Source organism: Bombus vancouverensis, chromosome 10 (assembly GCF_051014615.1).
Source record: "Bombus vancouverensis nearcticus chromosome 10, iyBomVanc1_principal, whole genome shotgun sequence".
Lineage (NCBI taxonomy): Eukaryota > Metazoa > Arthropoda > Insecta > Hymenoptera > Apidae > Bombus > Bombus vancouverensis.
In genome coordinates, this window is record NC_134920.1 from 11,471,771 (window position 1) to 11,499,385 (window position 27,615).

At 41.2% G+C, this 27,615-nt stretch overlaps 1 protein-coding gene across 3 annotated transcripts in view; it reads right to left on the reverse strand.

Moving 5' to 3' along the window:
• LOC117158276 (protein trachealess) overlaps positions 1 to 23,860 on the reverse strand; it is a 139,404-nt gene extending 115,544 nt beyond the window's left edge. For all 3 annotated transcript variants that reach the window (XM_033336993.2, XM_033336991.2, XM_033336990.2), the window contains exon 1: positions 22,967 to 23,860. In XM_033336993.2, the coding sequence (XP_033192884.1) occupies positions 22,967 to 23,283 (317 nt within the window). In that variant the 5' untranslated portion in view covers positions 23,284 to 23,860. The remainder of the gene's footprint in view (positions 1 to 22,966) is intronic.
• Positions 23,861 to 27,615: the final 3,755 nt, after the last annotated feature.

The window sequence follows — 27,615 nt, forward strand, 5'->3', positions numbered from 1 at the left end:
AAACGAGCTACGCTCGTGACTGCTTCTGATAAGAAACTATTTCCTTTCTGCTTTCACTATACCTTTCGAATACTTTTTCTTCTTTCTTCCTCCACCTTTTTTTATAGATTTTTAGTATCCACACTTCCACAGATTTAATTAACGTCGATAATCTTACTTGTTGCAAAAATAGATTTCGAATAATCACAGATAAACATTCCGTGATCATTTTGTAAGTTTTATATCAATTCGCTATTTAATAAAAGAGAGATAATATCTGAAATATCCCGTTTCGTATCTTTTATTTTTCTATCCGCGAATCATCGTTCTATTTGTTGTATACGTTTACGTAGTTTTATCGAGTAAATTCCTTATGTACTTCTTGCTAGGCTCATTTGCTACGAGCAACGAGATTGCGTAAACTGTTTGCAGTTTAAAGGAAACTCCGGCTGAAAAATACTTAACAAGCGTGTACATATAATAAAATTACTCTCTCAATATATTTTCTGACATCGAACCAAAACGCATTCGTCATTAACGCAAAAAGAACGCGAGATCCGATCTTTTCCGCCGTTAAGACATTTTCTGCCGATAATTTTCAATCAATGGCGTAACTAAATGCAAGAATGTTCCTACAGATTGTTCGGGATCGTATAAAATGCTTCGCGCGGTAATCTCAGTACGCTAACAACACTGACGAAAACATAATTATAGTTTGTGTACTCTACATCCATTACTTTCTTGTCGATATCGAACAAGCTACGCGAACTCGTAATTTTATGAGAAAAGACTTGTATAAGCGTATAAAATATCGTTAATTAAAATTCAAAAACATATAAAACAATTTTTATACGATATTTAGAAATACAAGGTTCTTATTTTAGATTAAATCCTATAACCTGGAAAACTATTTCATCTTGATTGCTTCCATTATAGTACATCAAGAATGTACGATTCGATTTGCAATTCGTATTTTTTCAACGATAAAGAATATAGAATGGTTAATACCCATCGCAATGGCTATAATTTGAAGCAAGTACAAATTAAAGCCAATTGCCCAGGCGAATCGGTGAACTGTGTTTCATATTGTATCTATTTCAGCTTTTTGTTACCTAACTTTGCTAAAACATTTTATCAAGTACGCATCTACCGTGATACTCAATCGTATTTTCTACCAGCGAAATCAATTTTTCAAAAGAAAATACTTTATTCTCCCAGCAAATCCTCGTTCACGCTACTGTATTGTCAAATTGCGAGAGAGCCGCGTGGCAAGAAACGGCCGGACAATTCTGTCGCGGCCTCGCGGTTCTTGGCGTTCGTTTGGTGCGGTCACAATCGAACTGGCCTTTTCCATTCGGAGCTGCGTATAGATCGTTCGTTCACGGTGTATCGATTAACAAGGCTCTTATCTCGTTTAAGGATTTTTATGGAGAACGTTATAGGCCTGGGCAAGGAGCGCGGTCGTCGTGTCCACGGGGGAGAAAACATCGTCGGCACCGCGACTTAAAGACATGATCCGGCGCGTAATCGTGTTTCGTGGCCGGAGCCCCGATAAAAACGCCACGATACGAATCGACGGCCGATTAGCCGTGGGCTACGAATCGCCCAACGTCCTACATTATATCATGTAATTTTTATCGGATCTCAAGTACGATCTCTCGGTACTGAACGGCGGAAATTATGCATAAGACTGATCATCATTTGCCCGGGATAGTTTATATCGGAACGAAGAACAGCCCTTTAAGCTCGGTCTCTCGGACATCGGTGCCTGACGAAATTGCTAATTCCTTCGTCTTCCCTATTACGCTTGGGACGTTTCGAGGGGAGGCACGCTTTAAGAGGCAACCTGGTGGCCAAGTTGCCCATCCAGACGATCGCTTAACGATCGCTGACAAAACCTTTTAACGTCACGAGGTGTGTACAGGGCCGTTTCGACGTGAATTCATCCCTGCAACCGGATGCAAAGTGTCGGTAGCATCATTTGTTCCGGAGCAGCTTATGGCCATATGCGTACATACTCGTATCGAGGCAAGCCGCCGCTGGTGGTACGCGAAAAGATTTCAATATAACCAACCGCGAGGCCACGCCATGATACATTTTTCAACGCTGTAATCCCCCGTTTCGGATGTTAAACCGGTGTTCCGCGTGTGTTATTAGGGACGATTATCATACAGCCGAATCGCGGCGCGCGAACCGTCCGTATTTCGGAATCGTTATCCACGATATACGAGGCCGCGGTTGTTATTAATAACTATTGCACCGCGTGGCATCCCGATGCTTTTTCCAGAGTCTCGCTCGTAAAATCACGCCCTTTCTGGGTTGTGAAGCCTGCCTTTCGATACAGGTGGACGCCGATGGTCCGGGGCCACGAAACATGCCGCAGATGCAGATAGAGCAGTATCATTTCCCAAAGAGCATGGATTGTGAATACAATTATTGGTTGGAATCTAAAAAAGATTATACGGAACGGAACGTACTTTAACAAATTCGCTATTAAAATCTACAGAACTACATTACCAGTGAATTTATCTTAACGAATGTACGCAGACGCTTGTGGAAAAATTGAAATACGTTTTCAACTCAGACAGAAATTGTACTTATAAATTAATAAAATAATATTAATAAAATAATATTAATAAAATAAATGTAAATTGTACTTATATTATGTATACGTATTTGCTTTCGTCATACTGTTCCATATTCCTATACGTTTTCGTCGTATTACTTGTATCACTTAACTAACGACTACCGATTGAAACTTCAGTTTCTTCGATGCAAGTGACCAAAAATATAAAATTTCTTCATCGAAAACGCCCAGTCCTGAAAAACCATTTATTCCATCCAACTGCCTATTTATCCGCGAGAAACAAAAAGCGTGCTGCATTATATTCCTCGATACCCCCCATGTCTGTCGATTCAACAAATTTCCGACGGGATTAAGGGAAACCCCACAGATAGAGTAGCAAAAACAAAAACAATTACAGCGGAGCCGAAAACGTTGACTCGCGGTAAGAACGCGGCAGCAGAAGGAAAGCCGGCCTTTTTCTCGGACAAGCGCCGTATTCGGCGTCTGTTCCGCGCTGGATAAAAACCGCGGGACCGCGTACGGTACTCGAGTACGGTACTCGATCCGCAACACGAGGTGTACCGAAGCTGTGGCCCCGCCGGATCCAATGAATAATACAGCCGCGGCACAATTAGCCCCGCCGTTTTCAATTTAATCGGCGAATTATCAACCCTTCAGGGAACGGGCGACTGGTTCGCCGCAAGAAAGGATCGACGCGCACCACCACGGCATCCGGTACACATCGTGATACCAAGGCATCACGGTGGAAGTCGGCTTTCGCACAGCGGGTAGCGAGACGCGCAAAGAAGCTGCGCGGTTACCACGCGTTACCGAGCTCCCGTTCGACGTTTGTTAACATCTCTTAAGTAACATGGTGCAACGTACGTAGTTTGTATGCGAAATTGCTGAAAGAGATGGAACAGTGTTCGCTTAGTTGCTGTAAGTCGGCTCTTTGTCGGTGAATCTATTCAGGAAAATATATATTGTAGGAATTTCTTTTCTGGCTTAATCAATTGAAAGTTAGTGGTGTGTTTATGCAGTGGAATAACGTTGACGAATAGTGGTATGCTTTTGTAGCAAAGCGATGTTGATGGTAAAACGTGCGTGTTCGGATAGTAGAGTAGAATATAGTAAGAGTAGAGCATTGAAAATGGTAGAAAAATGTTTATGTATTATAGTACAGAGTGATGTGTTTATGTGGCAAAACAGCGATGATGGCAAGAGCAGAGTTATAGCGATGATATGTTTGAGTAGTAGAATATAGTGCAATAATAGCGGAATGATGAAAGTGGTAGAAAATAATATGCTCTATGTGGTAAAATAGTAACGAGGCTGAACGAAATGTGTGCAGAGTAAAGTGGTATGTTGTTAAAGGATCGTGAAGGTAGAAAGTAGTGTGTTCTTACGTGATAGAGTATGGGTGGTAGATTCTGATAAACGAATCGCATAAATGTTGAAAGAATCTGTGTAAATCTCTTTTCATATCTTTCAAGTGTATACTTTGTATATATATATCTTTCCTATAATTTAATTTTCATAGCTGTTTGTAAAATCGAAGCTGAATATCTGTAGTTCGAATCGAATATTGGGACATTCAGGTGTACAATTTTTCCTACTATGAAACTGATATGTATCGTGAAATACAGATGATTTATGAAAGGAGGAAAGAGGTAAATTTCGAATTCTGTAGCTTGAATTAAGCATCGCGAGCAAGAAAAACAGATTGAATAAAGATGGACGAAGAGAAAAAAAGATTGATCGCTGTAGTTCGATTATCGGAATGAAAACAAGTTCTTCCACGTTACGATTCACTGACTTACTACGACTAGTCGTAGGATGAAGAAACGTTCCACTACCGGAGAGAATCATCGATAAATCGGAACATCCACGAGTCGATTCTCTTCCTTTCTCATTCAATCGTTCTTTAAAAACGAGAAAAAAGCGGAACGGTAACTTAATAGAACGATGGTCTGTGCCACGAAAAATATTACGATGCAATACCTCGTGCCTCAATGGCTACATAAACGATCTATAAACGATGTACGAACTCTTGAAACGCTTAGTATTCATTGAACACGATATTTACCAGACTACTGTCGTTAATCAACCTAAGTACAATAGGTATTCTGATTACTTAATGGCTTCATATACGAATACTACTGACCTACTGATTGTATAGTAGCGTCGACGTTCGACGAGACAAGCATTTCCGATTTACGATCGAGGGATACGGATCGTAAAGATATTCGTTCGATATCTTCTCGGGTAAACACAATGAACGTTTGGTTAAATAAGGAAATGTCATTTTTGAACGGAGAATTGCCAAGTGGATATGCTGAGAACCCTTGTTCAACTCGGTCACAGTCATCCTTTCAATTGGCGCTGCTTGTTTGAGATTGTTCGCGATTAAGTCGCGTTCACACCAAAACGCACGTCGTGTTCAGAATATAAGCGGCAGATGATGATGATTCATTTTTAATATCTCTGGAGAATATTGCGTTAACGAGAAATATATAAAATATCGAAAAAGATCTAAACAATATACATTATACTACTTGGATTTAAAGGGACAGCATATCTATATATAGACCAAGATGCCTAGTAGGGTAATTATGCATCCGATGATCGCATCTATGCATTCCTGACCTCTTGCCTGACGATATTAACCCTCGTTAATGATATCGGATTTACGATTATCAGCAAATTACGATTTTTTCGTTCAAATTGAATAAATCAAACGTTATAAAAAATTCACGTGTACAGTCTATGCATGGAATATCAGCGAAATAAATTGTACCTAAAAATACGTTCAATACACAGCCGAATCTAGCATCAAAAATTACAATTAATAATTCTAACTTTAAAGCATATCTCTGCACCTAAATTGCGTTTTAAGTCTTTCATATGTTAACAATAATCAAACACGTGATCTATCAATTTTTTACATCGCAAACAACACAAACTAATCTAATTTTAAGAATGAAAGTTCTACATTACGAACGAAGAACGTTCAAACGTTCACCTCTTACGGTCCAATTCTCAAAAATATACGGCATAGGTGCAACAAGACTAAGGAAGAGTGTAAATGCGTTCTCGGGACAGTTTAATCAGAAGTTCAGTCTAATCAGAGGTTCGCGCTCCCGCCGAAAGGCGCGTTTACACGGACGCACGTATACGGGCGTACACGACGTTAATCGCGGCGGTATGTGGCGACGACGAACAGTACCGCCTACACAATCACTTGACCTCCCTACGCCCCCGTATCTCTCAGTTAACCTTATCAACTCGATTCAACTCGACCTAACCGGTGTCGGACCGATGCGGCTCGAAAGCAGACGCGCCGCTTACCTACATTCACGTTCCTCCGTTTCGCCACGGGGCACCGTAATATCTTGCTTTACGCGCTCTGAATAAATATCGAACGACTATCGATCCGGTCTCTAGCCCACCTCTAGCCGGGTCAATCGTAAAGAGCTGCCTCGAAACGTTCAATTTGCAACTATTGTTTCACGCGTTTATGGTTCTGAATTATCGTTTTATTAGTACACTGCAAATGCTTATGCATACACGAGAAATTAAAAAATACTTATCTTTGTGTAAATTAACGTAGTTGCTAATGACCGCAATAGATAGATGCAAGAGATAGATTTAAATAAAGAAAGAAGTACACAGAGTGCATAGGATGCGTAAAAATGTAATATTACGCTAATTTAATGCATTTTGTTTCAAAACAGATTTGATTGAAATCTTTCGTAAAATTTATCGAGGAAAACGGGAAATAAAAATGGAGCCAACTGATAGGAAACGAGAAATTGGCAACGAAGGAATATTTCAGGTTTAAATCGCGTTTTAACGAAGAAATTCGCGCCCCCTTGTTTGTACGTCACGTGAAATATCGCGATAACTCCTGCAGGGAGCTGCTACTCGGATTTGTATGCGTTCGAGGCAACGTCGAACGGGGCCCGACTGTCTCATTATTATCTCGTTTCGCGCGAGTAATTCATTTTTATGTATGTCGAAGTTCTGTTCGGTGATTCACGGGCGTCTCACGCGGTGCACCCGAGCATATTTGAAATTCCCAACTCGTCTAATTGTGCCGATTCTACCTGCACGACTGTATCTTTTGATCGAGCCAGGAGAACTTTTCATATTTTGTTGATTATTCGTTTTTGATTTCTTTTCCTTTTGCTTCTCCTATCGAATCATGAAAATGTTATCCCATGAAAATTTCCATTTAATAGAAGCTAGAAATTTCTTCTCAATATATTATATAACGATAAATTATTTACGATGTTATTATCTATTTATCATAATTAAGCGATCGTCGTAATCCTTGATCGACTATTTCACTTTATCTAAATTTATTCATCTTGATTACGTTATTAGCGACTGACACATTTTAGTCAATACTGCTTAAGATTCCTAACCTATACGAATGTTATCGACGAAGTAATCGATCCATAATTACCGACTCTGGCTTAACAAATAGAATCATTGGCTGAATACGTAAGAAGAACAAGTGTCATAGTACGTGAGTAAAGTAACAGTTTGAAAGATCGCAGAAGTATCGTTATTATGTGTTACAATTAATTTCAACGTGTAATTATAGAAATCAGACGAATTAAGAAAAAAGGGAAAACCTTACCAAAAAAGTTGAAGTTCATTCGATAGATGCAATAAAGGTGGACTGCAAATTCGATGGTATATACAACTTAAAAATACCAAAAGAACTAAACTTTCGGAACATATCACTAATATATCACTCATAACACTTTCACGATTGAAAATTCAAACGATATTTGATAGATTAACTGCATAATTCGACGATCGGATTCTGACACAAACTGTACGGGTTTATTACCGACGGCCATTTTTGTTTACTAGTTACTTCGAAGTCAAAACAATGTTAAATATTTAGACGCATATAGATAAATTGTTTTAAATTTCATTTATACTGTTAAATACTTGTGAAAGAAAAATATGGTTATACATTTCACGGGAAGTATTTCAATTTACTTAACAAATATTTTGATATAGTATGAAATATGGAAAGAAAATGTGAGACGAGAAATGTCGCGAAGAAAATGTTCTTGAATAATCAATGAAAACAAAAAAAGAAAAAAAAACGCAATAACCTCAAAACATGAGAGTCTCGGTGTTACTCGCAGCTATTAACTTTTTTATGCTTAAAGTTGTTAGAGCAAAGTGTTTTAGATATTATGATATTCAATCAGTTCAAGCAATTTCTTGCACGTTTGCAATGGTTAGTTTACAGTATTTTTATATGTATTCTACGTACGTAGTCATCCGGATTAACTTCCTCTTCTCAAATGAAATATCTTACTACATTTAAAAAAAATTATCTGATCACAAACATTTATCATCACAAGCTGAACCATGTCGTCACGAATCATCTATTTAAAAATTATACACAAACACAAATTATACAAAAACAAAGACACGCTTCAAAGATTATATGGAAGGTTCGGGCCAAACAGAAACGAGGGTGTATAGAGGAACCATAAGGATGGGGATGGCGAGTATCAATCTAATAGTAATGAGCAGTGATGCCGAGCGGAAGACTTTGAAATATACATTATGCGGGGATTATGTTTATGCATGCGGGAAAGGCGGCGAGAGCATTTTTCTTTTGATATGCCTTCCGCGACTCCCGCGAGGAGCATCTCTGCGCGGTGGCTGTGAGATTTGAATAAAAGTATCTGGCCGAGTCACTCTGCCGGGGAGCAATTCGCCAGCTGCTTTTTACAACTGCGTGCTCTCATTAAATATGTATAGATTCGCGCCCCGAGCATGTTCCCCCGGATTCGGCCGCCCCCCTTCGCCCCTCACCAGCTCCTTATATCCCTGGCCCGATAATAGAACCGCGCGAACGATTACCAAAAACATATGTTTTAAAGATTGCACGCCGCGGGACAGATATATCGTGGCCGCTATCATTTTTTCCAGAGAGCCTAACCGCGATTCCGCGCGTACGACGCACGGTAAATCACTCGAAAATAGAAGGATTGGAAGGGAGTAATTTTTTATCTCAAGTGATCGATACGACAAACTTGAACATCTTATCCTATGTAACGAGGTTATTTGATTTGTCAAAGCTTCGACATCAAGAAATTGACGGAAGGTGAAGTTGATCACCTTGGCTTCTAGGAGGCTGAATAGTAGTAGGTATAATGTTATGCTACATGGTAGCAATAATTTTAATATAACAAAGATGGAATTTAATCATACCAATTTTCTACCAATAATAATTTGTATAAACAATACTATTAAGAGTATATAAAGTTAACCGTGGTAATTCGAAGACTTTTTCAGAGAATAAAGAAGATGACAACAAGAGAATGCGCGTAGAATTGGGAGGCTGAGAAAAGAACTTCTTCGTCCCAGGAGCGATTTATTCATAAACTCTAACAACCATGATAATGCGTATCCTGTATTCAGAAATTACCTGTCGAATAAAAGTAGAAGAGAAAGAAGATAAAGAGGCGGAAGAAGCACAATGAAATTCACCGGTCACTCTGTCTACGTACAGGTAATCCTGGCGATATCCACTTGAATTGCGAATAATTACGATGAATGTACCGTATGATTTAACTTTTTAACGCGGTCTCCCGACATTTCCAGGTCGATTAACTTCGGCTCGCTGGCAGTCAGTCAGTCAATCATTAGGTAATGAGGCCGTGTTTGGAGGCCGGTGTAACTGGACGTCGATAGTCCGTATAAACGTATCGCCGTCCGCATAGAATAGGTCTCGTGATCTTATCGTCACGGTTTCATGTAATGCTAATGGACACATGGTAGCCCAATATGTACCTTAAACGAAAGGGTTAATATGATAGCGGGATAATGCGCGGACATTAAGGAGCCGGACGAGGCACGCCGGACAAATTATGAAGAGAACCATCCGGACGAAACGAGATCTCGTTTGTTGCTGCCTCCTTGAAGGTAAGCAAAGAAAACGGATCGCGAAGCAAATTGTCATTCGTCGGACTTCGAACGGAATCACCTGTTTCCTTCTTAAGGATCAGCAACTTGTTACCAAAGACTTAGCTTCTTGTTACAATTTTTTCAGGGTGATTATTAGATACAAGGATCGTGATTATGTTGCGAGCTTGTTATTGTTTGAAGAAAAAATTTTGCTACAATTTCTCGTGCAATTATTAAGAAGATGGATCGCGGTCGTGTTGCTAGTTGCGAGTAAATTCGTTGCGAGCTTGTTACGCTAAGTATATACTTAACAGACGAGATACTTTCTGAGTAGTTAATGAGGATTAAAAACGAAGTATTGGAAAATAATGAAACTATCCTGACATTCAAGGCCACGATCATTTTTCATCCAGATCTCGAATGAAAAAGCACGTTGTAAGTCTTGCAATTTAGCAAGCAAAGTCGCGTTACATTCTTTATTAAGATGCAACGTCGCCGGCGGTTTCATTTCTCCTAGGAACAAATGGGCCGCAAGTTATCACCCCGAGAGAGCGCGACCCTTCCATTTAAAAAATGTAAATTTGTTAATGCAACAGTAGTGGGAGAGCGTGAAAATTCGCTCGACAACCCTGCCATTTCTCCGGCTTGGTTCGCAGCCACCCTATTACCTGAGACTATTATCCAATACAAAAAATCAAATAAAGTATGCTAAGTTACGCTTCGAAGACTTAGGGAGTCAGCGAGAACTGTCGAGGGGTTGTAGGAACATTTTTTCTTACGCCCTTCCCCACCCTTTAGCAGCGTGCCCAGCTACGTCTGGCAACACCCATCGGCCACTTACACGCTTTCTTCGTCGCTTCCTATTAACTTTCAACAGGGTGTAAGAATTAAACGAGTCTTAAAGCCCGCGCGCGATTTATAGGCGAACAAACGCGAAAATTACATCGACGATGCTGATAAAATTTTACTCCAAATTATCTGTAAATATCGAAGACGAGACAATTGTAGATACATACAAAGTAATTCCATTGTTTTATATCGTTCGTGGATATTATCTCGAATATATCGTTTGCAACTAAGAACTAAGATTTTTGAATCACTGGAAGAATCAAATCTTGTCAAGGCTATCGTCTCGGCAAAGATGAAATTTTATGGACTGGAAAGTCATCGAACGAAATATTTGTTAAAATAAGACACGCAAGATAAGATGGTCGTATTCTGTCTAATAGATAAATATAGAAGTCGCGTCTGATACCGTTGGAAGAAGCAGACGAGCATCGATTGTATCACGGAAATCACCGTTCTTAACCGTACAAAATGTTCATGGCTATGACTCGTGATTCTCGAAGCTATTCTCATATCACGTAAATGGATATAACTTTCTACTAACGACCAGCTACGCACCGCGATATCGAGCTACGATTTTCTATCGTTGCATAAGCTGTAATAAGGTTGACGTAATGTGATCAGAAAAAGGTATTGGTCCAAACACCGCGCCGCGAAGCACAGCGCGAAAGTTTCATAAAAACTTACATTTTACGCTTCGATAGGTTTCATTACTCGGTTGATACATATCATTCGATGTTCTTCTACGCTATAAAAAGTAGGAAAAAACCGCGGAATTCTACGATCAGGGTGATGTTGTCATCGCGATGTTTACCGTAGAAAAGCGAAATGATAAGCGTCTACTACGCCACAATACCGACAGGTTATAATTTGCGAAAATAGATAAATTTCGAAATTAAGATGCGATTTTAATATTACTGCAAAAACTGTCGAGTGACGTACGTCAAATGTGCTCGACAACGTTTAACGCAGATTACAAAAACGACGACTCGATAAACCTTAAATAGTATTCCAAGAGCAGAGACACTGAGCCATTAAAATACGCACTTGTTCTCCGAACAAGCACACGGCCACTTTTACTGCTTTCCAGAAAATAATGACAAATATGGTACTTTGTGGCTCAAACTTAATACCCGGTCGTTTGCGAAATACGCGGCGCTTTACTGCATTCCACGTCGTCGGACCTTGACTTCGTCCAAGATATAGTTCCCGATTTATGAGAAATATCAGGCGCCGTGGCAACGATCGCCACTGAACACTGTTGGAATTCTACCGAGAATTTAGTTGCCATTAAAAAAAAAAGTCTATGCAGTTACATGTCCGCTTTCTTGTCCGCGTTACGTATAAACAGCCGTGGAATACCAGTAGGCTCGATTCAAACAATCCAGTTTCTTGGAAGTTCTTTCAGGAACGTTTCAGGGGTGGAACGATTGCCTCGAATCGATGAAGAACCAGATGGGAGATCTTTCCTTTGAAATAAAACGAAGAATGACGTCTAGCAATATTTAGAGAAAAACGACGTTCATAGCTAAGCTACAACTATCGAAAAATATTTTTGTGATTGCACGAAAGTGTGAAGATTAACAAATGAATTAACAAATCGAATATTTTATGAGAAATTTGTGATGATCAAAGTAGAATTGTTCGTAGGAATATCCATTCTTGAAACAACAGGTTGAACGGTGAACTTTAAACCGCACGCGGCCTTGATAGCCAAGTGCATCGAAATAAAACGTAGCAAAGTAGCGTGCAAGGCGTAGGGCTCTCTTTTTCTCAATGGGCGTTTTTCAAACTAATTAAAGCGGATATTAAATCACTTCTGCGGTACACACCCTTCGGTTTCACTGATGTACGACCTATTAATTAACGTTTCCGATGCTGCAGAATATTACTTGCCTCCGTACCATCCTGAAGATTGCCGAGATATTTGTCTGATTGGATACCGAGTAAACGAAACTTTGCAAGAAGCTTGCAGAGCTGACACTTTATGGCTTTCGTATAAAATACAGTTTTGTATATTATAAAAGTTGCCAGTCGCAATAACGTATACGTAACTCTAACCAGGCGCATATTTTTGCACAAAACTATCGCAAATTGCGATCCAACTATTACGTTCTGGCGTACATTGCAACATCAGAGACATAAGTCAACATCGCACAAAGTCACCACTGCAAAATTACCAACTAACTACACGTTTCTACGTATATTCTTTTTGTAGCAAAATTATCACTCAACGAGAAAATACTCGAATTCTCATCCTTCGCATATGGTTACAAAGTATCTATATTGATTCTAATTGCGATATTAAAGTTTAGTACTTTTTCATACACTCGTTGGATTAAACTTCTTCTCCAAAATCATCACTTAACTTCCAGACACACAGCCTTTATCGGCATTTTCCTCGCAAAGCGCCGTTTTCAGGACTGTATGGAGCGACATGGTCTCGAAATTCGGGAAAAAGGAAGCGCAGGGGTAGCCGGCCGGTCCGACAAAGGACGAGAGAATCCCTCGGGAGGCACGGCACGAGTGGGTCAGTGACGTCGGGCACGGGACAGCGTGCATATCGAAGGAGGGACGACGGGAGGGAAGAAGCCAGCGGCCCTCCTCGAATGATCTTGACTCGAGGGGGAGACGGCGTGCGAGCGAGCGAGAGACGCGGCTGAGCCGCGGGCGAGTTGTATAATATGAACGCGCCGGACCGCGGCGCAGTTTCGGCAGGCTATAATCAATTCTGATTGCAGTCCAGCATCGCAGCGCGATCCACCGGGCCGATAGCTGAGAAAAAAGTTCGCGCTTCCAACTACCGGGCTGCCCATGGTACTACGGCCCGTTCAAGGGACCGAGGGGAACCAGCTACCAGGGTGTACTAGCGACTGCGACTTTGGCTGAGGATACAAAGTGGAAAAAGGAAAATATTGGAAGAAAGATTAGAAAAGGGTACGAAGGAGAAAAGTTCAGGAGCGAAGAAGATGGCAAAAAGGTGGCGAAGAATGGGAATATTTTATAGAATCCTATATAGCCATAAAAACATCAGCGACCTTTCGACAAATATAACTGGCAAAGATAAAAAGACTTTCTTCCAATAAGGGGGGTGTTATACCAGAGTAGGCCATTCGCCAAATTCACGTGTTCTAACGTTTAGAACCTCGAAACAGAAATTGCGTACTCGAAAGAGTAAAAGAGGGACGATGCAGCATCGACTGGATAAAAACGGAATCGAGTTATTTTATTTATCGGTTGGTCAGCAGCCAGCCTGGCTACGCCTTCGAAGTCTCGCGAGCTATCGTTGGACACGCGGGAGGGAAAGAGAGAAGCGAGGAGAAGTCGGGTCCAGGCGAGGCCAGACTGCAGTCTCTCGGTTCTTCGGTTCTCCTCTGCCATCGAATGGTTCGGGGAACGACGGAAGAATGCATCCATCGGTTGTGCATCGGTGCAACAGCAACAAGAGAGCGCGCGCGCGAGCGCACTCTTCTTAGGAGACAACCCTTTTTTCCTCGCCCCTTCTTCCTTCCTCTCTCGCGACGTACGTTCGGTTCGTACGTTCTTTTCCATCCCATTCGAAGAGACAGATTCTTCTTCTCTTTCTCTGCGATGTGTCGCGCGAGCGTCCGGCCCCATTAGCAGTTGGACGAGCCATCATTCAATAACGCTCTCAATGCCTGTGCGACCGTGTCTCCCGCGTGCACACTGTCCGTGTGCAGCCGACACGCGTGTCGTCGTACGACTGATCATCGTGCACCAGTTTCTCTCAACTGGCTGCCTCGCGATCGAATTCGACTACCGTGAAGAACGACTGCAATACTCGTCGAAACTTAGGGTTCACTCGTTTTATATGACCCAGTCAAAAGCCAAATTCACCAACTCTACTTTCTATAAGCTTCGTAATTTAGCGATAGATTTAGTAACATCGACGAGATAACATTTAATTTTAGACTCGGTCAATGTGCTCTATTAACAGAATTCTAGATACTGTTACGAAATAACAATGAAAGAGATGTAGCAGAAACTTGATCGAAGATCGTAAAACGAACGCGTCGTCGCTTGGTTAATTAGCAGCACGTTGTCATCAATTTTGTTCCGTCACGAGAGAGCTTAAAGCTCGATGATGCATCGCGGAGATATTAAACGCAGCCATCTCTGGTTTGTCCGTCAATCTCCAGACAAACTGTCAGCAGATCCGTATGTACACATCGAAGGCCTGCAATTTAAGTCGGCCAGACTCGACTGACAATGCTGGTGCGCGATCGACACCGGTATTATGTGCGTCAGATTACAATTTACATTTCGTATCTTAATTTCAAGCGGATCAAGATTAAACATATGGTATGATCGTGATTTCGTTATTTACTCGACGATGCGCAAAATAATTTTAATTGAATGTTTATAGTCTGACCAACGGAATTAATAGCTATACTCCTTTTACATTTGTTTTGGTAGTACATGTAGCATTTGTAAATTATTTATTTCTTTTTTTATAGAAAAAAATCATGTACATAACGGAATGTTGAAGTTTATTGACATTATCGGTCTCTTAGTTATCATTATTTATAGTGTTACATTCGAGATTATTATACTTGCAAATGGCGAGCAAAGCGATTAATTTTCGTTCGAACAAAGCGACGATGGTTTTGCGGTCATTCCCTCTTATTGCGGATTCAATATCGCGCGTGCACACGTATGATTTATAATACTGATTAAATCCTTCGTATTTATCATTTTGCCACTGTCGGCACGTGTGTAACCGGTTCTCGCTCACGTAGCTTTTCGACAAATTTCGCGAAATCAACTACGTCCGATTTCGCTGAATCACAATGCGCTAATTAAGTATATTATTAGACGCGGTTTTTACCTATCTCTGCCAATTATATCGACTACGAAATTTCTACAGTAATCCATTAAGGCTATCACAATTTTAATCTACTAAAATTGATTTACAAAATATTCACCTGTCGATGTTTTTTTTATAACATTCTGTTTATTATTAAATTTAAGCAAAAAGTAGCGACTCTACATCGGAAATGTGCTCTTCTGAATTGTATTTCATATAACCAATTATTACCGTAATTATTTTCCTAGAAAAACATTTTTTTCGATTACTTGTTATATCAATTACGAAAATGTAACGCGAAGCACGAGTCACGGTCGTTTTTCTCGTTGCTTAATCGAATTTATTTAAAATGGTCGGCTTACATTACAGTCGCGGCACATTTCGACATCCGGCCACGCTTCTGAGTAACATCATTATCGATAAGATCAAAGAAACCCGGTCTACTCGAGTTTTCAGTGGAAAGTAACCTGTCAAGTCGGTCAGTAGCTCTACACGTTTCTACGACAATGAGGTGTCAGACGTGTGTAACTTTAGAGGTACTCTTAAACCTCCGATGAACGTAGAAAACAGGTGAGTATGCTTAATGTCAATAATTTTCGAGTAAAGACACGTATAAGTTTCATAGAACTGTGTAATTTTAAAATAAATATAAGTATTCCGCTCTGGGCTGTTTAAATATCATCTTAAACGTTAGAAAAATTTTAAACCTGTTTTTAAGGAAAATTCGTTTCAACGAGTAACGTAGCAACAATATAGCTTTTAATACATTGACAATAAAATTGAAGAGATTTAGACAATTTTCCAAATATATTTTAATATCGTTTGCAGATTATGTCTATATATATATATATTTTTTTGACATTTCTACGAATACGTGTCGGAGCTAGATCCCCTGAGATTATAACAGCGTGTTAAAGGGCTGTACATTAGGATATTACAATTAGCTTTAACGAACTTCATCATATGTTGACCTACTTACATCTTACCAGCAGCACAAGTAAAACGATGATTAACGATCTCGAATGGAGTATAATAATACTCCTTCTGATACTTAATCGCACTATTTCTCACTTGCAACGTGTTAAATAACCCGAGGTCTAAACGAGGTGTCTGCCTAAAGTACCGTCTGTCAGTCTAGTTACTAATTCCACTGATCGTGTTCATCTTCAGTTAAAATACAACTTCATATCGCACTACAAGTGCCCCGTAATCTCTTTACCAAATTAAGCTACTCAAATAACATTTTAAGCCTGCATTTTAATCTCGAAAAATTCAAATATTGAAATTTTCAAATATTTAAACATTCGAAGAATCAAATACTCAAAGATTTGAATACGTACATTCAAACGTTCAAATATTTAAATATTTCAAACTTTCCAAGTCTCAGGCAACCAGAAATTCAAATACCACGCTTCTCAAACTTCTAGATATTCAGACGTTTCAAAATTTCAAATACACCAAGGTTTTGAAGCTATTCCTTCAATTCCATATGTTCGGGGTATTTCCTAAACGCGATTAATCGAAAAAGTCGAATATTTTTCGCAATTCTCGAACAATTGATCTCAGTTTGATAAAGCTTTTATTATTAACAAATACGGCGATACAGCGATCGTTGGTCCAGCTGTGCGCGAAACATCGGTACGCGCACGTACACAACGGGACACGATAAATCCAATTAGGACGAGCACGAGCAGCAACGATTATCGGAACTGTTTAATCTAATGCAAATACCGGACGATTGCATCTGTCAATAGAGGTTCGAGGCCGTCTTGAGTAGCGGCAGCTTCGAGTATACTGACAGAAGTACCCGAGGCACGACACGGCAACAAGTGGTGCTCGACGCACCGCTAGGTCAACACGTCGTCCGCGTACTCTCGTTCTCGTACGTCGAAGACGGAGTTCTTTTCACCGGACAACTTCTGTGACATTATACTTCGAGCACCACTTCAATCTATCCGTCAAACATCGCCGCGGAGCACACAACGAGAAAGGCAAATGTTGTCCGAGTTCTCCTCTGGGAACGTTTTACCTCGAATCAGGTGAAATAGATGAGTTTTAGGGATTGAGATTTAAACATCTAGGATTCGTGATTCACGGTTGTGTTATTTCTCAAAAAGATGTAATATGCGCGATGTTCGTTCACGCTCATCGCCATAATGCAAACTCCTCTTCGTCTAAAAGTACAGCTGTTCTTCACAATAACGTTTCAGTGGAATGATAAAAGGTGAAATAAATTTTGTAATCGATTAATATCAGCGAAGCGTTTCGAGCGATTAAACAGCACGATTATTCCGGCGATGAAAAGAAAGGAGACGCATGATGGGCAGAGAATGGAAGAGAACGGAGCAACGCTCGTTATTTCGAGCGCCTGGGCTGCCGGATAATTGATAGCGGAATGCTAATAACCTGGACGAGCCACGGATTATAATAAGTTTCTTGCGTGCCGCTTCTTGCGTTCGATCGCTGTTCTCGCTAACGCTGTCACAGCCGGCTCTGTCAGCTTATCACGCCGATGCTAATTAATCGGCCGGGGGAATCTGGCTGAACGGAGACAAATCGGGAATAGTTTTTCATGATGTCGTCAAAACATAAGTAGGATAGGATTAAGGAATGATTAAAACAGGAATTAATCTCGCGAGTCAATATTTTTCTGGCTGCAAAGATGTGTTGTGGTTTAAGAGAATTTAATATGAAAGATGAATAGCTTCAGAATTATTTCAGTATGTAATTTTGCGAGTGAATTAAAACGAGGTCAAATGAGATCAAAGGAAAGGTGGGGTTAATCCGAGAAAACTGTAGGAAAATTTAATCGACGAAATGTTTCGAAAGGAATTCTATAAAATTATACGATTTGAATTTCATTTCACTTAAAAATTCAGATTTATATTCGAAACTTAAACATGACATGCAGTTTAACCAATCAAGCGAATTCTCTTGCAACGTTTCAAAAATAATTCTGGAGGTCGGCTATTTTCAAAGTTATTCGATTTAAGATTTTTCCAAGCTCGACGTGGATATGGTATATTAAGTGCATATTAGAGAGATTCGATGGCGAGATAAGACGATGGAAAAGGCAAACGTGTACAAATACTAGTTAGCTATCCTATAATTGAATGGCGAAATATATTTTTTGAACTAACAAATTACGAGCTGCACTGTATATCTTAGAGAATGTCAATCAGAAATTAATATCGGTCTTTGTTGTTTAGAGGCTGCAATTAACCGCGTGTTTGTCTAATGAACAAGCATACATTAAAATCCGTAAAAAGACTAACCTAAATTTCACAATCTATAAATAGATTGCAACTTTTCATAGAAATTTTCATTGTTCGCGCGCAAATTTATTTCGATTTTTAAAGAGATGAACTTAAATCTCCCAATGAAAGCAAATTGCTTACTTCACAGAAATTTCATATAATTCATAGTTTGTTACGTCTCTGTAAATCTATTTACTATATCACTCCTACTACATTCTCCGACTGTAACTATGTACACGATATCATCCAACTCCGAAATTGTCGCGACAATCGCAAGTTACACAAGCAACAGCTCCCTTCGTTCCAAAAGAATCAATCGACAGCGACGAAGGAGAAAAACGGGAATGAAAACGCGAGAAGGGGAATGATACATAGAAACGATTAATCGAAGCCTATTGAAAATGGGCGATGCCCATTTACCGTACACGTATCCTATTCGGCCGGCGAATAGATTTACGACACAACGTGCGAAAATTCGTAAAAAATCTTAATACAATTTGCTAGAAGATTAAACTACGGCGAGTGTATAATTACACGAATGGTTCGTACACTTCCTTTTCAGACCCTGGCCGAGATTACGTATCGCCGTGTACTGCATTATGGAGTGTGAATAATTATAGTACACGAGTGGAACCGATGAACGAGTGTGTGCTCGCGCGCGCGCGCGCGCCCGCGACCACATCCATGCCATCGCGACGATTAACAAAGAACAACCGTGGCAGCTTTTCGAAAGGCTTCCTCGAAACCCTGAAGGGGGCAGAAACCGGGTGGAGAACCAGAAGAAGAAGAAGAAGGAGGAGGAGGAGGAGGAGGAGGACACAAAAAAGTCGTATCGAAGCGGCTATCTCGATTAGATCTCTGTATCGGATCCATCGATCGTCTTGTCAATTACACGGAATCGTATATCGAGCCGCGTAAATTACGGAACACGCGTCTCACGTGAAATAATATTGTACGTTACGCGACGTTCGGTCGCCGTAAATGTGTGTGCGCGGGCGCACGTTCGCAAGGGAAAAATGTAATTGCCATCGGTGGGATGAGAATCGGCAAAGCCCGATATCGTTCGCGTGCTTCGCTCCTAGAGCAATTTAGGAAATTGATAACGAACACCAAAGTGGCGCCGCTGCAACTGTGCATTAAGGACGGGAAAATTGAAACCCGCGTTTCAATGCTAGACATTGTTTCGCTGTCGGGGTCAACGTTTTTGCTGGAGTGATTCTTGAAATTGTTGCCGTGTGGTAATTATCAGAGTTGGTTTTTCTCGACGTTTTCCTGAGGGACATTAATTAGGAAGTTTATGCCGTTGAAGAAGCAGCGAACGAGGTTCTGTTAGAATTTTACGTCTGGATATTCTGTTTTTGATTTACTGTAAATAAGTAAATATTGTTATTGGAAAAGAAATTAGAAGAAGCTACGCTAGATCGTATAGTAACGTGCGAATATTTCTCTGCTTTTGGAAAGTAGTGATTTATTGTACGTCTGAATCGCTTCTTTCTGTCTGACTATGAATAAGTAGATTCTACTGCAGCAAAGTTATTGCATCAGATCATCAGATATGTAACGCGAGTGTTCTTCTTTGTCGAGAGGAATATAACAATAATTTATTAGCAATGAAATAAAGCTTAATCTATGTTTGTACATCTTCTTTCGTTATGTTAAATAAATAAATGTTGCAGTTGGAAAAGAAATTGTTCAGTCCAAATATAGATACAAATGACTTATTCGCAATCATCGCTCACAAACTACTTAAATATTCATGCGCGTATCTTCTCCGTATTGGCAGAAACAGTTTCGACCTCTATACCAAAGACTCTTTCATCTGCCAGTATAGCGTAGAGGAAAGAGTTAAAGGGTTAAACGAAACACACTGCCATCAAAGACTCGATCAGAAAAAAACACGAGACGATCTCTAACTTAGTTTCTTATTTCCACGCACGTCCACGGTTCGAATTCACGTTCGAATCCAGAGTTGTCATAACTAATTGAATCTTCACGCGTGTACGTACACCGCGCGAGGCAGGATAAACGCTCGAGCCGATAGAATCGCTCAGCACGAGATAAACTCGTCCGTGGCTGAAGTTTATTAACGCGCGCACACGGCCCGGTTACATGTCGAGGAAAAGAAATCGACTTTATAAATATTATACGAGAGACACGCGTGTGCAACGGCGAACTGGTTTTCGCTGTGAGCGTTGCGTTATCAGCGAACCAGTTACAGCACTTCCACAACCCGCCTCTCGCCGATCCCGAAAATTTCAAAACTTCACGCACGTCTCACCGATGAAACCGACGTTTCTACTTCCTTGAAATATCTTGTCACCACGTGTCGAGAACACTACCGCGCGAGTTACGTGTAAATTACCGCTTCGAGCCTGTTTTTCGGCAAGGAAAACGTTTCTGTATATAACGTGGTTCACTTACTTCTTACGGATATCTAACAGTTAGAAATTTTACGAGCGCTGTAACGAAACGCGGCAATCAAGATCATATAGAAACCTGAAGATGTGTAAAGAACTTACAAGATATCTGTCGTTAGCAGACACTTCGCAGAGATCGTCAGAACAGTTGATCAGTCAAAGTATCGTTAACGACCAACTTCTCTCGCGCCATAATTGCAAACCATCTGCCTAATCGTTTTCCAGCCAGTTATAAACTCGATACACCAAAAAAAAAAAAAAAAAAAGAAAAACAAGTCAAGAACGAAGAAGAAATAAATAATAGAACGTTCGATGGATTCTCGACGTTTCAGTCATTTCTGGTAGCAAGTTCGTTCGTGCAGGCCACGTTCGTCCACCGCGTGCCAAATTACATTAAAACCCTGTACGTGTCGAGCATGCTCGGCTAGATACGAACAACGAGATGTGTACAGTGTATTCGCGAAATAAAACCCTTAGACAGAAAGTTAGCTCGCATGTCCCTCGTAATTTACGCATGAACAAGCGACATATTATTTCGCGTAATCACGCTCCAACCATATGAAAAGTTACTTTATGCGGTTTATGTGGCGTTATACCGCTACCAAGAGCAAAAGCGAATAGGGGATGAAGAGGGAAAAAGAGGAAAATAGATAGAAGCATGGTTACACATCGAACTACATAACCAGCTATTGGTCATTTAATTATTATATCCTGTCTCATAAATTATTCAGTTCTGTAACGTTTGCCGATCTTCGGGAATTATTTATTGCGCGCACGTGAAGGGGGTAACAAACGCGTCTAATTATTCGCGAGGAATGCCGATATTTTTGCGCGATTTACAACCAGTGATCATCGATAGTTGCGGCATCGTTCGCGGATCTTCGGATTTTTCGTGTCGTCTACCGTGTAACCATGTGTGTTCTAACAGTGCGTTTACGGTACTGATAACAGAATTCGTAATGTTTGGAAGTGATTTTAGTTAAGTTGCGGAACTTTGGAGGAGTATCTATGTGTGGAAGGAAATTTAGGAAAAAGTGGGCAAATATTAGCCAGATTAATGATAATCTCATACATTATATAACTTTAATTTCGAATTTCGAATAAACTATTTGTTTTTGGTTGAAGAGGATCAAGAGAATCACGAAGTGGAAGGCTGAAGACTGGTATGAGAAAAACGTCAACGAACTTGATTGTCTAATAGGAACTAAGGTAAAGAGAGTATTTAAGCAAGGTGTTTGCTCGAAATGGGTAAACACGAGAGTATTCGTTTAGCAGAGAAATATTTACAAGGTAAATTTCGAAGGCTGACATTGCCTACCTATACGCTCGACGGTGCATCGAATCTGATATGGAAAAAAGTAACTCGATCGTAAAGGCAATAATATCGGTAAGAAAAGAAGGAACCAACCATACAGATTTACGTAAAAGTATATACGTTAAAGATTCACATCAGACTAGCGAACTAACCGAACGCTGAACAATTTGTAATCGGATCGAAAGCAAAATATTGTACATTAAAACGAATAACTCGATACCAATTGGTATTCAAATATTTGTATCTTGATACGTATAATTTCCAAGGCATCTGTACGATACTTAATATAATAGCTGTGGCTACAGCAAATTTTTATTATGTATTACAGGGAACAAAAATCAGAGAATCTTTATCCTAGATATTCCCTTAAACAATATTTACTTGGAACTTCTATTGGTAAATTGCCAATGCATCAATCATAAACCTCATGCTCAATCATGCTAAATAAGATACATGTACCTGTATCCTAAGAAACTTTAAACCACGTTATTCGACAAAGCTAGTGCTATTCTCGATGGATCCTAAACAACAACTAAAGTTATCTTAGATACTCTCTGAAACAAAACCTTTGTGATGAAATCACCAATGGTGCGACCAATCGTAATCTTTTCTAAATAAGCCATATATATATATATATATATATATATATATATATATATATATACCCTAGGAAGAGTTTAACTACCATGATAACCAACACGGTACCTGGCTACCACTGCTTTCAACGAAAGGAATCCTAACGAAAGGTTTAAAGGCAAAAAGGCAACCCCCAAGTGGAATCGATATAGAACACGAATCGGTCGATGGACTAACCTGTAGTAAGGGAATCCCTGGTGAACGTGAAGGTCCATAGGCATGGCAGGATGAGTAGGGCCATGGTGTGCCGGTGCGGGGGTGTACTCACCGGCCGCGGACAGGGGTGGCTGCATCATGCTCGCCGCGGCAGCCGCATGGTGGCCGGCGAGCATCGCCCCCCAATGAAAACCCGGGGCACCGGGCATCGCCGACGGATGTTCCAGTTCGAGGCCGCGGTGACTCGTCGAGGGTAACGCACCACTTCCGGCAGATCCTCCGGCGATACCGGCGGCTCCACCAGCACCGCTTCCGGCGACACCGCCGCCGCGGTGCATTAGCCAGCCCTCCACCACGAACGTCAATCTTGTCCGTCCGTTGAAACACCGTGAATCACACCCAACAATAATGTTACCTCGTACGAAAAAAAAACCACACACCCACCGATCAAAACAACGGACACTTCCGTGTCTTTTTTTCCACGCGAAACCTCTCTATATCTCTTCTACTCTACTAGCAACAAGCTTCCCCCTTTACGTACATATACCTCCACCAAGAACGAGAAAACAAACCCCCGACCAATAATAGCAATCACTTGACACACTGTCGACACATGATCGGTCCCATGCACGACGCGAGCCGGCGGCCTATCCGCGAGCCTGCCACCGGCTCCGGAACACGGCTCACCGGACACTCTCGCGATCCACTATCGAGGAGGATGCGGACGTTGAAGCGCGTAGTAGCACTTGGCGGCGGTCGCGGTGATAGCGCGGTGGTCTCCCTGGTGCCGATCGGCGTCGTCGTCGTCGGCGGCGCGGTCCTCGCCGGATGTTCACGGTTACGCGGGGGAGACAGGTGTTCCCGTAAGTTCCTCTCGCGAGCCGCTGCAGCTGGACGGACCCGGAGAGTGGCGCAGCCTTTAGCTCGGCCATGAATGACGCGCCGTACCTCGAGCTACTTCGCGGAGGCGGGGCCTACTCGCGCCCACGTGACACCTACCGCCTCCATCCTCTCCCCCAACACCGTGTCGCTGCCCAACCCTCCCCAACCTAACCGCGACCCGCGTTCTCTCCCTCCCGACACCGTTCCGGCCCCGCTCTCTCCACGCCAGCTGTGCCACTACCACCACCATCACCACCACCAAAGTCGATACCGCGTCCTCCGCCGTCCACCGACGAACCTTGCACCCGGACGGTACCATCGACGATTCCAACGCAAATCTACCACCACCGTGGATCATCCTCTCGACGAAGACTCTGCTTCAATAGCTTCCCCGCGGAGAGTTCCTGTCGTACGGTTTCCTGCGTTTTTGGGACAGGATTCAGGCTATTGTTGCAGCGGATACGTATTTCGACGAATTCAGATTCTTGTCATTTGTTTGAAAAAATTTGTTTCAAATTTGTTTGAATGTGATGAATGAAAATCATGTAAAAAGAATTGTAAAAATCATTGTATCTAAGTAACGTTCGTTTTTGCGAATTTTATTACTCGCTTCGGAAAGTTTGCAAGCAGTAACTAGTTTAACTATAGCTCTTTCAAAGTTCGTAGAGAACCATAAACTCTAACTACACGTTAATTAGGGCATAACGAGTAAACGTAAAAGATAATAACGTTAATTGTTTTTTATGGTTCGGATTATCGATACTGTATAATAGTATACGAAGTCTGTTTTATATAAGGAGCGATAAATAAAATAAAGTTGACAAAAACTTCCACGCATAAACGAGGTGAAACTTCTTACGGAAATTCGCCCTTTCACTCGGCGCGTACGGTGTTTTATTGCATTCCAACGGTAATGATCTATCAGCGGATAACATTTTGCGCCATTATTGTATTCATTATCAAATTATCTTCCATATTGTTTGACCATATGGAGTGCTCGTTCTCTGTCTTGTCTCGACTTCTTGACACGAATTTTCTTCCGTTCTTTTCTTTTTCTCTTTTTTCTATTCTTTGTAACGAGCTACTAAAAATTTTAGTGAAAGCGCGGTCGATCGATTCAGTTTCTGGTAATATTTTATGTAAGTCGCGCTCGAACGAAAACAAATGCATCGCACGGGTCGAAACAACAAAACCTGCGAGGTACCGCCTCCGATTATGAGACGTGGAACGAGAGAGCACGTCGACACCCCCGCGAATCGACCGAACCGTAGACGCAAGCTCGTTCTGACGTAACACTTGTTGAGCCGATTCACCCCCGCGGCCATCCCTCGATGGACATTTAGTAAACGACCGAGGGATGTGCGATGGAATTTCTGTTATCAGCGGCTGGACCTGATCGCGGACGAGACAAGTTCACCACGAACGATTTTCATCCTCTCAATTGTAATTTCTCGTGACAAAGATCGAACAGAGGATCGTGGTCGACGACCCAACGAGGACAGAAAATGAATCTTTTAACTCGAAATTAATCGGAAACGTCTATACGTAATCAGGAAGTTTGAATAGCTAATTTGACAAATAGCAAACGTGATTGCTTCTCTCTCAATTTTTTCAAAGATTAACGTTTCTGGGAAAAGATTCGTAATTTTGCTGGAAGCTCGTAGCTCGTCCGTTTGCAATGATTTCTTGGAGGCGAATAAAGAAATTTGACTCTCTTAGATGCATATTAAGATGTGACGAGGAGTATGGTATATTTGTAATTGATATTTATTAGGATTATAGTTTTATTTATAGGATAACAGATATTCCGATGTTTGTTCTACTTTAACGCTTTGATAACACATAGGAGACCGAACAGGGCACGATAAATATTACAGCACGCAGTCGGAATTATTGGGAACAATATATAAAATATGTGAGGCCAGGCACGTCCTCATAATTCTATCCTACTACCCCAAAGTGTCGGAAATATATCGTTTCTTCGACAGTCTTGACAATTCGTTTGATCCTTAACAGAATCGTGAGTAGAATCGGTCGAGAGCGTACGAGAATTATCCAAAACCATTCCCGATCGTATTCTGTCACGCAAGTATGTAAAATTACCAAATTTTCTACCCTGTCTAATTTCTCCATCCAATACCATTTCTTTAGAATCTACGATAACTTATAACAAAATATAAAATAAGGTATAACAAAAATAAAAGAAAATAGGGACCAAAGAGAAAATATCGAATTGAAACAACGCGAACACACTCTGACACAACGCTCTTCTCCCGTTGCTTTTCATTTTCGCGAACCACGCTCGCCAGCGTCGAATTATTACTTCTAATCAGAGATTCAGGTACGCGAATGGAAAATAAAAGCACCGGAGTCGCGCGGACAGGGTTAAATCAGCCGACCGTCGGCATCAGGGCCCTCCGGTTGTAACCGGGCTGCCACAATAAAAAATTTAATCAAAATGCCCTCTTGGTAATTTACAGCTCGACCAGTCTCAACCCTTTGGCCGGCGAGGGTGGAAAGAAGCCAGGAAGAATGGGTGGAAGAAGAAGGGTTGGTCGGACGATAGAGAGAAGAAGAACCCCGTAGGAGTCATAGACGAGCACGACACAGGCCATTTCATCGCGAAGGGGCTCGTCCCTGTAAAAAATAATACTTGTCTTCGCTCATTTGCTCCTGTTAAGCCCGCGACTCTCTCTCTTACCTCGATCCCCGCTGTCATCTCGTAAATTACAAATTAGAAACGTCAACGTGCTGTTGTAAACGCTTGGAGCAAGGGGTGTGTACGTCTTTTACGTGATACGGGAAGCATCTGTGGCGAATTCGTACGTTCTAGAACTTTCTTTAGCAACGATTAACAAATAAATAGAATTTGTCTTATTCGTCTTCCGAAAAATTATTCAATTACGATCGTGTCGTTGTTCTCCGCAAATTACAACGACTCTGCGATATTTGAACGAATCACGTTTCACAATACTAGCCTCAAATGGAGTAAAAGAAACGAATAAAGAAAACGAAATTATAATCGACAGTTCCTCGGAAGATCGTTCTATCGTAGTTGTTGGATATTTCGCGAGAAATCGTATTAGAATGGTACGAACGGCTTAATGGCGTAATCCCGTTCCGAAAATTGCAACGCGTTACTCGTCGCATGATTAAAGGGCATATCTATGCACGTCCGATTAAAGACCGCCGCGGTCGCAGCAATAATTTATTTACAGCTCCAACTTACGATATCCTGGAACCATTAAAGTAGATTCCCGGAGAAAAGTTTCGGCCGTGGTTGCCTACCTGGTGGGTACAGGTGTGAGTCGTAATAACATAGCGGCCGCGCCCTTTAACCTCTAATATCCCTACCTTCGTACTGACTTCACTAACGCCGCCAACAATCGGCCCCGGGTACACCGCAATCATCCTCTACCTCTGTATCAATCGCCAGCGGATCATTATTGCGAATACACTTAGCATTGCGCTTTCTCCACCGTTACTTTTGGCACTGTACACGTGTACGCGCCGCTCGCAAATGTTCTATCGTGCTATTCCCTTTTTCAGCCGGCGCTTATCCAATTTTTCGCCTCTTTGAAGATTCCGTCTTTCCAATCGTCGTATTTCTGAAGATTCGTTGTGGTTTTGGAAATATTGTCGACGGATCAGAGCAATTGAGGAATTACAAATGTATTAAGAATTTAGGTTTACGAAAAGTTCGGAAGGTTTGGAAAGTTTAAAAATCATATCGATCTTTTTGTCGGATGTGTCTCTTTATTTTCTTATACTTTTGATCGAGCATTCTT